Source organism: Balearica regulorum, chromosome 25, assembly GCF_011004875.1.
Source record: "Balearica regulorum gibbericeps isolate bBalReg1 chromosome 25, bBalReg1.pri, whole genome shotgun sequence".
NCBI lineage: Eukaryota > Metazoa > Chordata > Aves > Gruiformes > Gruidae > Balearica > Balearica regulorum.
The window spans coordinates 6,135,459-6,147,580 of record NC_046208.1 but is presented as its reverse complement, the minus strand read 5'-3'; the positions used below and the strand labels follow the sequence as shown (position 1 = coordinate 6,147,580).

The 12,122-nt window shown below is 50.4% G+C and overlaps 2 protein-coding genes across 2 annotated transcripts; one reads left to right on the top strand and one right to left on the bottom strand.

The window, feature by feature from the left end:
• The first annotated feature begins 1,300 nt into the window (after positions 1-1,300).
• Positions 1,301-5,156, top strand: LOC104635672 (embryonic pepsinogen). Its single transcript, XM_075775837.1, has 9 exons — positions 1,301-1,356; positions 1,731-1,893; positions 2,212-2,329; positions 2,821-2,939; positions 3,051-3,250; positions 3,696-3,809; positions 4,322-4,466; positions 4,729-4,827; positions 5,019-5,156. The coding sequence occupies exons 1-9, from the start codon at positions 1,301-1,303 to the stop codon at positions 5,154-5,156; spliced, it is 1,152 nt and encodes a 383-aa protein (XP_075631952.1).
• Positions 5,157-9,974: 4,818 nt separating this feature from the next.
• On the bottom strand, positions 9,975-11,561 carry KCNA10 (potassium voltage-gated channel subfamily A member 10). Its single transcript, XM_010302555.2, has one exon. It carries the CDS (start codon positions 11,523-11,525, stop codon positions 9,975-9,977), a length of 1,551 nt encoding a protein of 516 aa, XP_010300857.1. The 5' UTR covers positions 11,526-11,561.
• Positions 11,562-12,122: the final 561 nt, after the last annotated feature.

The window sequence follows — 12,122 nt, the reverse complement described above, 5'->3', positions numbered from 1 at the left end:
GTGGTTTCTGTGCTTGGTCCCAATGGCTTTCCTCATTTCAAATCCATCTTGACCTCATGTCAGACCAAACCGGGACACACCTCGATGCCTTTTTGGCCTCCATAGCCCAGCCCCAGCCCCTTCCCACTCCTGTAAAAATCAGCAAGACAATTATTTCAGTTGGTTCCTTTCCCTGTGCTGAAAAAAAAGAAAAAAAAAGAATCATTATTAATTCTCACTTTACTCCGTTACAAGAACCAACCCCATCGCAGAAACCCACCTTCCCCCCCCCGCAGCGGAGGGGACCGCTCTGGCCGTGTGGGGATGGAGTGGCTCTGCCCACAGCATCCTTCCTAAATAGTGGCAACGCCGATAAGAAAGTCAAATAATAAAGACAAAAAAATGGGTCTGTTGGCTTTTCCACACAGTCATCAGAGACCCGGTCTCCTGCCACGATACCAGCAGCTGCCACCAAGTTTTGGGGTCCGTGGGGGGGTGTAGTGGCTTGGGACACGCTGCTCAAGTAAAAGCAGCACTGAGCTGGGTCCTAATCCGGCACCTCGCAGCATGGCCCGGTGTCCTTCGCCTGCTGCTCTCCTCTTCGCAAACTGCGAAAGGCGCGCTGATGCCCAGAGCCGTTATCGCTGCGGGTGGTACCGAGGCACTCGTTAGGAGTTTTAATCCTGTTATAATGGTCCCCATATCGCTGGGCAAACCACACTGAGAGGGGTCAGTGTGCTGCAGGGTCACCTTTCCCGCAGCCTGTTTGCATCCCACTTTACTAATTGGTTTTTGCAGATAACGGCAGGCACCGGAGGGTCAAAACGTGAGCAAACCCCTCGTGCCCACCTCCCTGGGGTGTACACGCATGTTGGCACCCAACAGGGCCCCCTTCCCATCCCAACTGGGGGACAAATCGGGGGTGGGGCTGGGGGTGGTACGCCACCTACTGCTGCTTGCAATGGCTTTGGATGCCAAAATGAAAAGCCAGAGTGACGCCCCCAAACAGTCAGTGCCTGGTCGTGATGAAGGATTTGGGGTGCTAAAGGATGGAGAGTTTGGAGCGGGGGTCCAGGCTGGAGCGCGAGGGTAGGGTGTCATGGTCAGCGTGGTGTGATCGCGTCTCCCCCACCTTGCTGGGTGACGTATCGAGATCAGCCGAAGTTTGCCGTGTCCTTCAGTCCCTGGGTGTCACCTGCCTTGGCCGGGTGCCCGCTGGGGAGGATGGGGCAGCAGCGGTCCCGGCTCCTCTTGGCACCACAGGTGGGGTGCACAGGGGCTATATAACCAGCGGGGCGTTTGCCCTGGCAGCCCCGGCACAATGCGATTCCTCATGCTTCTCTGCGCTGCCTCTGCCCTCTCCCAGGGCATCACCAAGTAAGTCACCCCAGCATCGCTCTCACCCGCCACCAGAGTCGATGTGAAAGGGGAAAAAATTCGCACTCGGAGCCTTTTAATGGCTTTGGGAAAAGGAGGTGAAGCTTGGGAAAGCTGCTCCAGGGGTGCAGAGGAGGTGGCGGCACCTGGGGGTGTGTGTGTGTGGGGGGGGGTGTGTGTGGGGGTGGGGTGGGGTGTGGGGGGGTGGTTTCTAGAGGTGCTTCAGGGTTTTTCAGAAATCCTCCTGACTCAGTGTTTTGGGGGAGTCTGCTGTGCTTCTGCTGTTGGATCAGCACAAATATTGAAGGTGTCAAACACTGGCTGCAGGCAGCAAAATCCTGTCTAACGTATCTTTTCCTTGGTGCTCATACCAGGCTGCCCTTGGAAAGGGGTAAGAAGCTGAGAGAGGTCCTCAGGGAGAAGGGTTTGCTGCACCACTTCTTCCAGCATCACCACTATGACATTGGCACCAAATTCCCACATGCTTTTCCCAATGGAACTGAAGTGGCCACCGAGCCCATGCTGAACACCCTCGACGTGAGTGTTAGCTTTGATCTCCAGCGGCGCAGCCCCAGGGTGGTTTGTGGGATGCCCATCCCTCTGTCTGTGCTGTGGATGGACCAAACCCAAACCCTTTTACCCCAAACAAAGCCTTCAGGGCACATTCTTTGCCCCTTTCCGTCCATGCTGGTGGCCCTGGACAGAGCCAGGACACTGAAATGTGCCCCCCAGCAGCTCTGCTAGAAGCAGAGTGTCCCCCCATGAAGAAGGAGACCACAAAGGCTGCAAGCCCAGGGAAGCTCCAGGTTTGGTTTCATGCCTTAAGAACATCTCTTGGTCCTGCTGCCCCCACAGATGGAGTACTACGGGACCATCTCCATTGGCACCCCACTGCAGAACTTCACCGTGGTCTTCGACACTGGCTCCTCCAACCTCTGGGTTCCCTCCATCTCCTGCACCAGCCTGGCTTGCCGTAAGTAGGGGCAGGCAGGTCTCCCCATTTTGGCAGAGCTGGCTCCAGCAGAATGTCCTGGGCTTGTAACTGCATGATCAAGCACAGAGATTAGGATGACATTGCCAGGAGACTGGGGGCCACCTAGACAGTGCAATGAGCAGACCCTGGGGGTGGGGGCTGTCCATAGCATCTGTGAAATGCACTGGAGAGATGAGTATTTGGGGTGTAGGACCTCCTCAGTGCTGTACTCCACAGGGTGATGTGCTTAGGGCTCAGTGCCTCAGTTTCTCCATCTGTCCAAAGGGCATGATGGGATTTCCTGTGGATCCCTGGTTGCCGGAGGAGGGGCAGGGATGTACAGCAAATGCTCACAGCTAAATTGTTCCTGAAAGCAGAATAATAAATGGTGGGTCTAAACAGCAATTCAGCAGGGTTCCTCCTCCCACACTTCCTGTATGGCTCAGCCTTGCTGAAAGTCTTCATTTCTGATTTTCCCACTTACCTTCTAGAAAGCCATCAGATGTTTAACCCGTCGCAGTCCTCCACCTACAAAAGCACAGGGCAGAACTTGTCTATTCAGTATGGCACTGGTGACATGGAGGGCATCGTGGGCTCTGACACTGTCACCGTGAGTGTCATGATGGCATTTCCAGTGAGGGTCCTTTGTGCCTTCTCCACCTGATTAACATCAATATTGCAGTGCCTGATCCAGATCTTACGGCACCCTCCCTGTCCCTAGGTTGCATCTCTGGTGGACACCAATCAGCTCTTCGGCTTAAGCACCACTGAGCCCGGCCAATTCTTTGTCCACGTCAAATTCGATGGGATCCTGGGCTTGGGCTACCCAAATCTGGCTGCTGATGGGATCACGCCGGTCTTCGATAACATGGTGAATGAGAGCTTGCTGGAGGAGAACCTCTTTTCAGTCTATCTGTCCCGGTAAGCCATGTGGGTCTCAAGGGCTGGGGAAGGCAGCAGATGCATCTCATGCACATCATTGCATTGTCTGGTGGCTCCAGCTCCTCTGCTGTCACTGCTGCCATCTGGCTGTTGTCTCTGTCATGATGTGCAAAGGCTGGGGGGTTCGTAGCAGGTGGCCATCAGACTCACTGGGGAGCTTATGACTTGCAGGGAAACCTTTCTAGTTTCCAGCCACATGCTTCCACCATGGCTCCCTTTTCCCCTTTTTCTGGGTCCAAAGACCTGGCACACACTGCTGTTGTACCACTGCCTCACTGATGCTCTGTAATGAGGAGAGCAGATGCGACCGTGGCATCACAAGCAGCATCTCGCCCCACGGGACATGCAGCCCTGCTGTTTTAAGCTACCTGCGCTGAAGCTACATGGCAAACCCTTCACTGTTTTTCTTTTCTGCATCATCCAGCGAGATGACAGGGAGCGTGGTCATCTTTGGGGGAATCGATGAATCTTATTTCACTGGCTCCATCAACTGGATCTCTGTCTCTTACCAAGGTTACTGGCAGATCTCCATGGACAGGTAATGAAACAGCTCTGCTGACCTATGTTCACTTCTAACCATTGTTTCTGAGGCCTGAGACCCATGAACATCAGATGCTTTCCACAGCTGTGGGATGCAGAAGGTCAAGAGGCCAAAATCCATAGTACTGTGGTAATTGCCACCCAAAATGGGCATGCCTTGTGCCTGAGACACAGCCCAATTCTTCTCTTACACAAAGCCTGTGCTCTTGGGGATACCTCTGGCAATGAGTAGAGCAAAACTATGGTCCAAAACCTACTTTTGTTGGGCTGGGTTGAGTCCCAGCTGCTGGGCTGTGTTTGGTGCCTCAGCCCCCATTTGTGCAACGGGGCTGCGACAGCAGCCAGTGTTGCAAATCCCAGGAAGCAAAAGGCTCAACGGCAGGGAAGCAGCAGCACTTTGCATACCCAGCTTTAATTCTTATAAAAGAAGTTTATAAAAGAATTCTTATAAAAGATCTGCTAAGATCCAACTGGTTATTTAATGGCCCTGTGCTTTTTCTGTCCCCCCAGCATCATTGTGAACAGCCAGGAGATAGCATGCAGTGGCGGCTGCCAAGCCATCATCGACACTGGCACTTCTCTTGTGGCTGGGCCACCCTCTGGCATTAGTAACATCCACAGCGCAGTCGGGGCCAGGCATGATGTGTATGGAGAGGTAAGAGCATTCATGGCTTGCTCTGCTTGCCCTGGAGGCAGCCTGGCACTGCCGAGCCCAGGCCCAGAGCCTGCTTCCATGCACAGGGAAACCACGTCTCTGCTCATGACAAAGCAGCCCTGGTGCTCTGGTACCTCCAACAGAGATCACCATGAGACACTCCCAGTCTCTAGTTCATGCCAGTGAAATCAAAATCCTTCACTTTTTGCCCTGCGAACATGTTGCTTCTTACCTAAGAGCCTCTTTCCTCTGCCATCTGCAGTACAACGTGAACTGCAGCTTCATTTCTGCCATGCCTGATGTCATCTTTGTCATCGATGGGGTTCAGTATCCTGTGTCTGCCTTGGCTTACACTGAGCAGGTAAGGGGGAACCAGGTGGTCCTGGTTTCAGGAGCCTTTCTCAAGGTCCTTCTAGTTTCTCTAATGGTTCTGGTCACCTTGGCTTCTCCCATTCCCATGGGAGACAGGGGATGGATGGCCATGGGCCATCCAGAGCAACGCAAGAAAAGATACTAGCCCACATTTACCCCCATTTGTCTCTTCATGCTCAGAATGACCAAGGACCTTGCATCAGCAGCTTCCAGAACACCTCTGGGGACCTCTGGATCTTGGGAGATGTCTTCATCAGGGTGTACTACAGCATCTTTGACCGGGCCAACAACCGCATAGGACTGGCCAAGGCTATTTAGATCCACTGCAATGCCAGTGGTGCTGTAGTTTCAGCACACAGCCAAACCACAACCATGGTTTTGGTGTAGCAAGAGATCCCCAAGGAATCTCTCACTCACACACGAATAAAGTGTTGATGATTCAGAGTTGGTGGCTGCACATTTATTTATAATAAAATGGCAGGAATTAGGAAGGAGCTGTCATATACTTGCTGTTTGTGGTGGCTATGGACCATTTGGTCAATGCAACAAGACTTGGGCCTTTGGGAGCTGCGGCTGTGGCCTGCAGGGGCTGAGGGGTGGTTCTCTAGAAAGTCAAGACTGGCTCTTGTCTTGGGGTTACATCAAGTGGGCAATTCTGGAACCCTCAAATTTCCATCCAGGGAGAATGAACTCACCATCCCAGACATAGCCTGTCTCAGAGCAGATCCCTGCTGACCCACAGTCATGTCCCACCAGAAGCTCATCCGTTAACACTCCATCCCTGGGCTCAAGGTTTGCCTCTGTGTCCCCTACATGGTCTCCAATAGCCCAATGACATCTCGAGGCAGTGACTCCCCCAGGCTGGTGTGGCTCAGCTGGAGATTTCCCTTGGGCCACTCAAGAGAGCAGGGCAGGAGACAGCTCTCAACCAATGCATGCCCTTCCATCATGAGGCTTTTTGGGAAGCACATCCACAACTGCACATGTGTAGAGGTCATGCCTTAATTCAGTTTCCGTACTTTAGCGCAATCCACTTAGTTGTTTCCCCATAAAGAATCTCAATTTAATGCCCTTTTCCCAATAATGAGCCAGCCTGTGCTCTGAGATGGTCAACAAGAGCCTGGAAACACCAGGTAGTCCTCAGTTACAGTCTTTACTACTGTGCAAACATCCATCAAAATCTAATGTGTTTATTTTATGATCATGGTCAGGACTGCTCCTTCTCCAATTTTGTTTCTTTTCTTTAAAGCAGCAGTTCCCATTTTTGAAAAGGAAATTACCTCCATCCATATAAAACCCTATTAAAAATGGAGGCTGCCTCTTTCCTCCTGAGCAGCTACAGTGAAAACACTCAGCAGGTGGCCAGGAGACAGATCCAAGAGTTCCTGCTGCTTCTTCATTTCTACTGTGCTCAGGGATAAGGGGTTATTTGCATTAATATTGATAAATGAGGCTCCATCACCAGTGGGCCTTGGAGATTCCTTTACCTGATGGGAACAGGGATGTGGAGGGAGAGATCCAGGTGATTGGGGTTGGAAATGAATTTTTCTGTCCTCTCACCATGCAAAATTTGCCTTCTCTTTGAGCTGACCACAAAGGAGTTTATGATGTGGGATGGTGGAAATGTGATTTATCCCCCTCAGCTCCCTGAGCTCACACAGCCCATGGTCACCGAGCCCCAGTGGGTGGGAATCCCTTGTGCCCAAGAGGGATCTAATCCCAGATTTTGGGCAGATGGGGCTTTACCTTAGCTCCATCACAGGAATTTTCTCATTGTTATGAGCAACAAGAAATCAGCCCGATGCAGTGGGAACTGTGGCTCTGAGGATCTGCAACCCATGGACCAGCCCCTGCCAGCATGGACAAGACCCAGGAGGAACACCCAGGGGCTGTAGCTATGCTCCTGATGAGTGGGATGGGTGAGGAAAGCCGTGTCCTTGTCCTGAGCAGGACCAACAGCCCAAATGCTGTGCCAGGAGGCAGATCCTAAACCTTCCTGGCATGGATATTCAGCACCGGTGCCGAGAGTCCCCAGCAATGGGCTTCCTCCACCCAAGCATCCCCCCATGGCCAAAGCATCCCTTTCCACATCCACATTCACACATGCAATAAAGAAATAAACCAGCAAAAAGCTTCCAAGCATGAATTAGAGATGGGGGAAACACATGATGGTACTGTCTATGTCCAGGGAAATGCCTATCCTGGAGTGCCATCTTGTGGCTGCGGTGCCAAAACTGTACTCCTGTGCATCAGGGAAGCACAGAAATATCTGCCTGGTGTCAAAAGGATGTTCCAGGACTTGCTTGGAAATTTCAGCTCAAAGGAGGAGGCAGATGATTCTAGCTGACAAATATTTCACATGTGGCCACAGGTTCCAACTTGGTCTGGGGATAAAAAGCAGCCAAGACAGCTTTCTGATAAAGCAAAGAGGTTTCTTGTCTTCTTTTTAGCCTTTTCTGTGGCAGTACAAAATTTCAAGTGGGCATTCAGCCTGCATGCTAGAGGACATGACAGACTGGCTCATTAAGGCTTGACTCAAGAATGGTACAGTTGATAAGAGCCTTTTATGGATTTCACTGAGCTTTGAGCTTTAGGCTTGTATTTGGGAAAGTACTAAGTTGCAAATTGTACAGGAAAATGGGTTTTCTGGCAGGTTTTTATCAAGTACCAGCTGAGTGTTGACACTGGGTATTCATAGCCTGGTTTTCCTCCTCTTCCTTTTAGGATAAATTGGAAATAAGCTATTGTGTCTGGAGAGGTTTAATGCCTCTGACCCCATCCTCATAGCATAAATCAGGGAATCCCCTCGGACCTGACCTCCTGCAATGGACAGTGTAAGGCAAAGTGCTGGGGAAATCCCTGCAGAGTTTGTCCTCAGCTCACAGATCTGGAGATCTATAATGTCCCATGTCTCAACCTCCCCCACACAGTTCCCAGCTGGGGATCAGCTCCTGTAGAGCAGCACAAAGTCAAGAACAAAAAGTTGAGTCCAGATAAAAAATATTTTCTGCATGTAACGTTGAAGCATCTAGTCTTTTATTTGAGAATAAAGTTTACAAGTTAATAAGAATCAGGTTGTTCACCCTTCCATCCATCCATCCCTCCATCCATCCATCCATCCATCCACCCATCCCAGCACCATTTAGGTCCCTGTTTGCTAAGGGAGCAGGAGCAGAGAAGATGTGCCCATAGTGAGCAGGCTGAATAATTCCTAACCCAAACTTTTTCATCAGAGTTTCTTGTGGTGACTTCCCAAGGAATAAACACCAAAAGTGCTTCAGCTTTGACAGGTTGGGAGTGAAGTTTGGGGAGAGGAGCGTTAAAAAAATAAAAGAATATTAAAAGTTCATGCTTTCTAGAGGAAAAGGAGAAATAACCTGCTATGAAATAAAAATAGTGATGTGGCAGAGTGGCTGGGGGGAATGGAGGGGTGAATGGAGAGGAGCTGGGGATGTCTTAGGGTGCTGCTTTCCAGCTGTGCCCAGCTGTGCCTCCTCCAGCCATCCCCACAGATGATGAGAACTTGAACACAGTGGGAAGGAGACTAAATAGCTCTCACAGCTACTCCTCCTGTCTGGGATGATGATCTGGGGGTTATGAGGGATGGGGTGAGGAAGAAGATGGTGGAGGGATGGGGAAAAAAAAATGGAGAACAGCTGAAAAGGGGGATTTGTCCCAGAGGGGAAAACCTCTCCTGAAGGACTTGTGCTGGTTGTGTCCCAGATCGATCTCCCTGGAGTGCAGAAGACCTCATTGGAGAAAGACAGTCCACAAAAAGACCCCCAAAACCAAAATAACAACCCCTCAGGCCAGAGCCAGCACAAGCTCTGCAGCAGAGCTGGTGGGATGCAGGATTTCTGCCCCTGGGAAAATCCCAGCACACCCAAACTCACATTTTCCATCAGACCAGGAATAAAAAAAAATAATCCATCTTTCACCGTTCCTTTCTGAATGAAATTGCAAACCAGAGATGCTGGCATGTTGCATAATGATCATGTCAAACCTTTAGGAGATGAGACATCAAGTATAACAGATGTGGGATATAAAAGCGGATGTGTAGACACTGCATGGGAAACTGTGATTTTAATGTAGGCAGAAACATCAAAAAAATCCAAGTGAAACAGTGAAGTTGGAACAAAATGTTTTTGTCGGAAGAAATCCTGCTGGCATTAGAGAGAACAGCAAAATGATCTGTTGCTGGTTTCTCCCATCAAAAGTGCCAACAGAAATGTACATGTTTTAGAAAACCAGACGTGCCTTTTTACAATGTGAAGCCGAGCCGTCAGGAAACTTCTCATTACTCTGTGCCCCATTTGCAGCAACAGAAGGGACAATAAAAGCTACAAGGTCACAGTGGCTTGTCCCCAAGGGTGTTTGCACACCAGATAACCCCTGAGTCAAGCATTTGCTGCAGGAGCAATCCCCTTCCCTCTCTCAGAGCTGTTTTCCATCAGAAAACCAGTTTTGAGCCATGGTGCCCTGGACCTTTTTTGGTGGCCGTGCCACTGTGACAGGTCACCATCCCTCTTCTCCTAATCTTCCCACCCAATGGCTTGGTCCCATCCATTGCTGCCCACCCTGGTCTGCCAACAAAATTATTTAGTCAGGCAGAACAGGGAACTCGTCCAGCTAAAAATACAACATTTAAATTTATTTTTTTTTCCAGCTTATTTTTCAGTCCCAGATCTAGGAATTGGTGAGACCCCCAGGTCCTGAGTGGTGGGTGGGGAGGAACCATTTAAAATGGATTAAGAAAAACAGGGAGCCGGACCCATCTTCATCCCTGGACAGTTGGGTACCACTGAGCAAAGCATTTCATGTAATTTTGCACATTTTTTTTCCCCTCTGGTAAATGAAGGAAACCTCTGTATGTGGGGAACTCTGCTCTGACACCATGGACAGAGAAGCTAAATGTCAAGCAGATGAGCATCAAATAATAAAAAGCAGACTGATGGGTAGGGAAGAGAGATAAGAAAGATGGTATTTATTTGAATAGCCACAGGAAATTAGAGATTGAAAAATGTCTAGAAAAACAAAAAGCTGCAGCACATTTAGTTTAAAAAAAAAAATCACAGCGTGCAGATGTTTTATACCTTATCCAGCCAATCCCACCTGAGAGTGCCCAGTCCTTGACCATCATTTTTTGGCCTTGTCTCGAGGGTAACCCCCATTGGTCTTATTGAGCGACTCCATGCTGCCGTTTCCCGTCACCACGCTGGTGAGTATTCGCTCCACCTCCCCAGGCAGAATTTGCTTCTCCTCATTCTCTGTCTCCCTGTGGTAGAAATAGTTGAAGTTCGAGACGATGACGGGAACGGGCAGTGCAATGGTCAATACCCCTGCAATGGCGCACAGAGTCCCCACGATCTTTCCACCCAAGGTGGTGGGACACATGTCTCCATAGCCAACGGTTGTCATCGTGACCACGGCCCACCAGAAGCCATCAGGGATGCTGGAGAAATGGGACTGCGGCTCATCCACTTCTGCAAAGTAGACGGCGCTGGAGAAGAGGATGACACCAATGAAGAGGAAGAAGATGAGCAAGCCCAGCTCCCGCATGCTGGCCTTGAGGGTCTGCCCCAGGATCTGCAGCCCCTTGGAGTGCCGGGAGAGCTTGAAGATGCGGAAGACTCTGACCAGTCGGATGATCCGCAGTATGGCCAAGGACATATTCTGCTGCCCGTTGAGTTCGCTCTGCTGGATCAGCTCGGTGGTGAGTGTCACGAAGTAGGGGATGATGGACACAATGTCAATAATGTTCATGATGTTCCTGAAGAACTCGGTCTTGCTGGGGCACACGATGAACCGGACAAACAGCTCAAAGGAGAACCAGATGATGCAAGCTGTCTCTATGACAAAGAAAGGGTCCGTGAAGGTGCTGTGGGCCAGCAAGGTGTCTGTCAGATTCTTAGAAAGCTCCTGGGTGGACTTAAACTCCCGTTCCTCCCTGAACTCTGGCAGGGTCTCCATGCAGAAGATGATGATAGAGATGACAATGACCAGGACGGAGACCAAAGCTACACCCCTGGCTGCACTGGAGCTTTCAGGGTACTCGAAGAGCAGCCAGAATTGCCTATGAAAGTCATTGGTTGGTAAGAGGGTCTCAGGGTCCTTAATGAACCCTTCATCCTCCCTGAACTGGTCCATGGCTTCATCACCCAGCTCGTAGAAGGTGATTTCATCAGCAAAAACGTCGATGGGGACATTGGCCGGGCGCCGTATTTTCCCACCGGACTGGTAATAGTACAGGATCCCATCAAAACTGGGTCTGTTCCTATCGAAGAAATATTCATTCCTCATGGAGTCAAAGTAACGCATCCTCTTTTCTGGGTCCCCAAGCAAGGTCTCAGGGAACTGGTTGAGGGTCTTGAGCCGCGTCTCAAACCTCAGCCCAGCGATGTTGATGATGACTCGTTGGTCCCCCTCATCCATGCCCACCCTCTCCCCCACCAGGTGCTCACTGAACTCGGCGGAGAACCTGGAGAAAATTGTCTCATTGTTGGTGTTTTCACTGTTGATGAGGATTCTCAAGTTGGAGAGGAGGTTGGTACAGCTGGGATGGCCTTTCCGCGACTGGCTGGCGGGGCTGAGGTCATTTGAATAACAGGGATCCTCCACGATCTGATCAGCGTTGTCAAAACTGACTAGTGCCACCTCCATCTCCTTCCAACTGGTCACGTCCATCATACACTAATCAGATTAGCAGCATAAATCCCCAGGTCGGATGCCGGCAGCTTGCGTCTTTCCCACGCTATGAGAATCTGCAAGTGAACGGACAGGGAGACAGAGCTGAATTGTGCATACGTATCGCTTAACTCAACTGAAGAGAATAAAACAAATCTGAGGTCAGAAAACGCTGTATTTTTTTCATGCAAACATTAATTTCATTGTCTGGCAAAAGCCTTATACTTCCAGCAAGTCGTTCATCTCTGGATTCTGCAAGCCCTTTTGGCATGGCTTCATTATCATCATTAAACCTCCCAACACCATTTGCAGCACCCAAGGATAAAAGGTCAGGCAGTAGCAGACGATGAAGGTGAACCCAGGTGTCCCACCCATCCTTTCCCCAGCGATCCCAGCCCTGCAGAGCAAGGGGTCATTTCAGAGATTTCCAGATGCGGGTCCAGAGTTTGGAGCAGGATTTGGAGGTATTAGACAAGGGTATCCTGGTTAGCAGCAGCCCTTGCTAAAGCTGGGAGAGGCATTGGGTCAAATCCCAGGAGGTCCTGGGCACATTGTAGCTGGTTCAACTGGTGTTTGGAAAGCAGTTCCCAAACTGGGGCC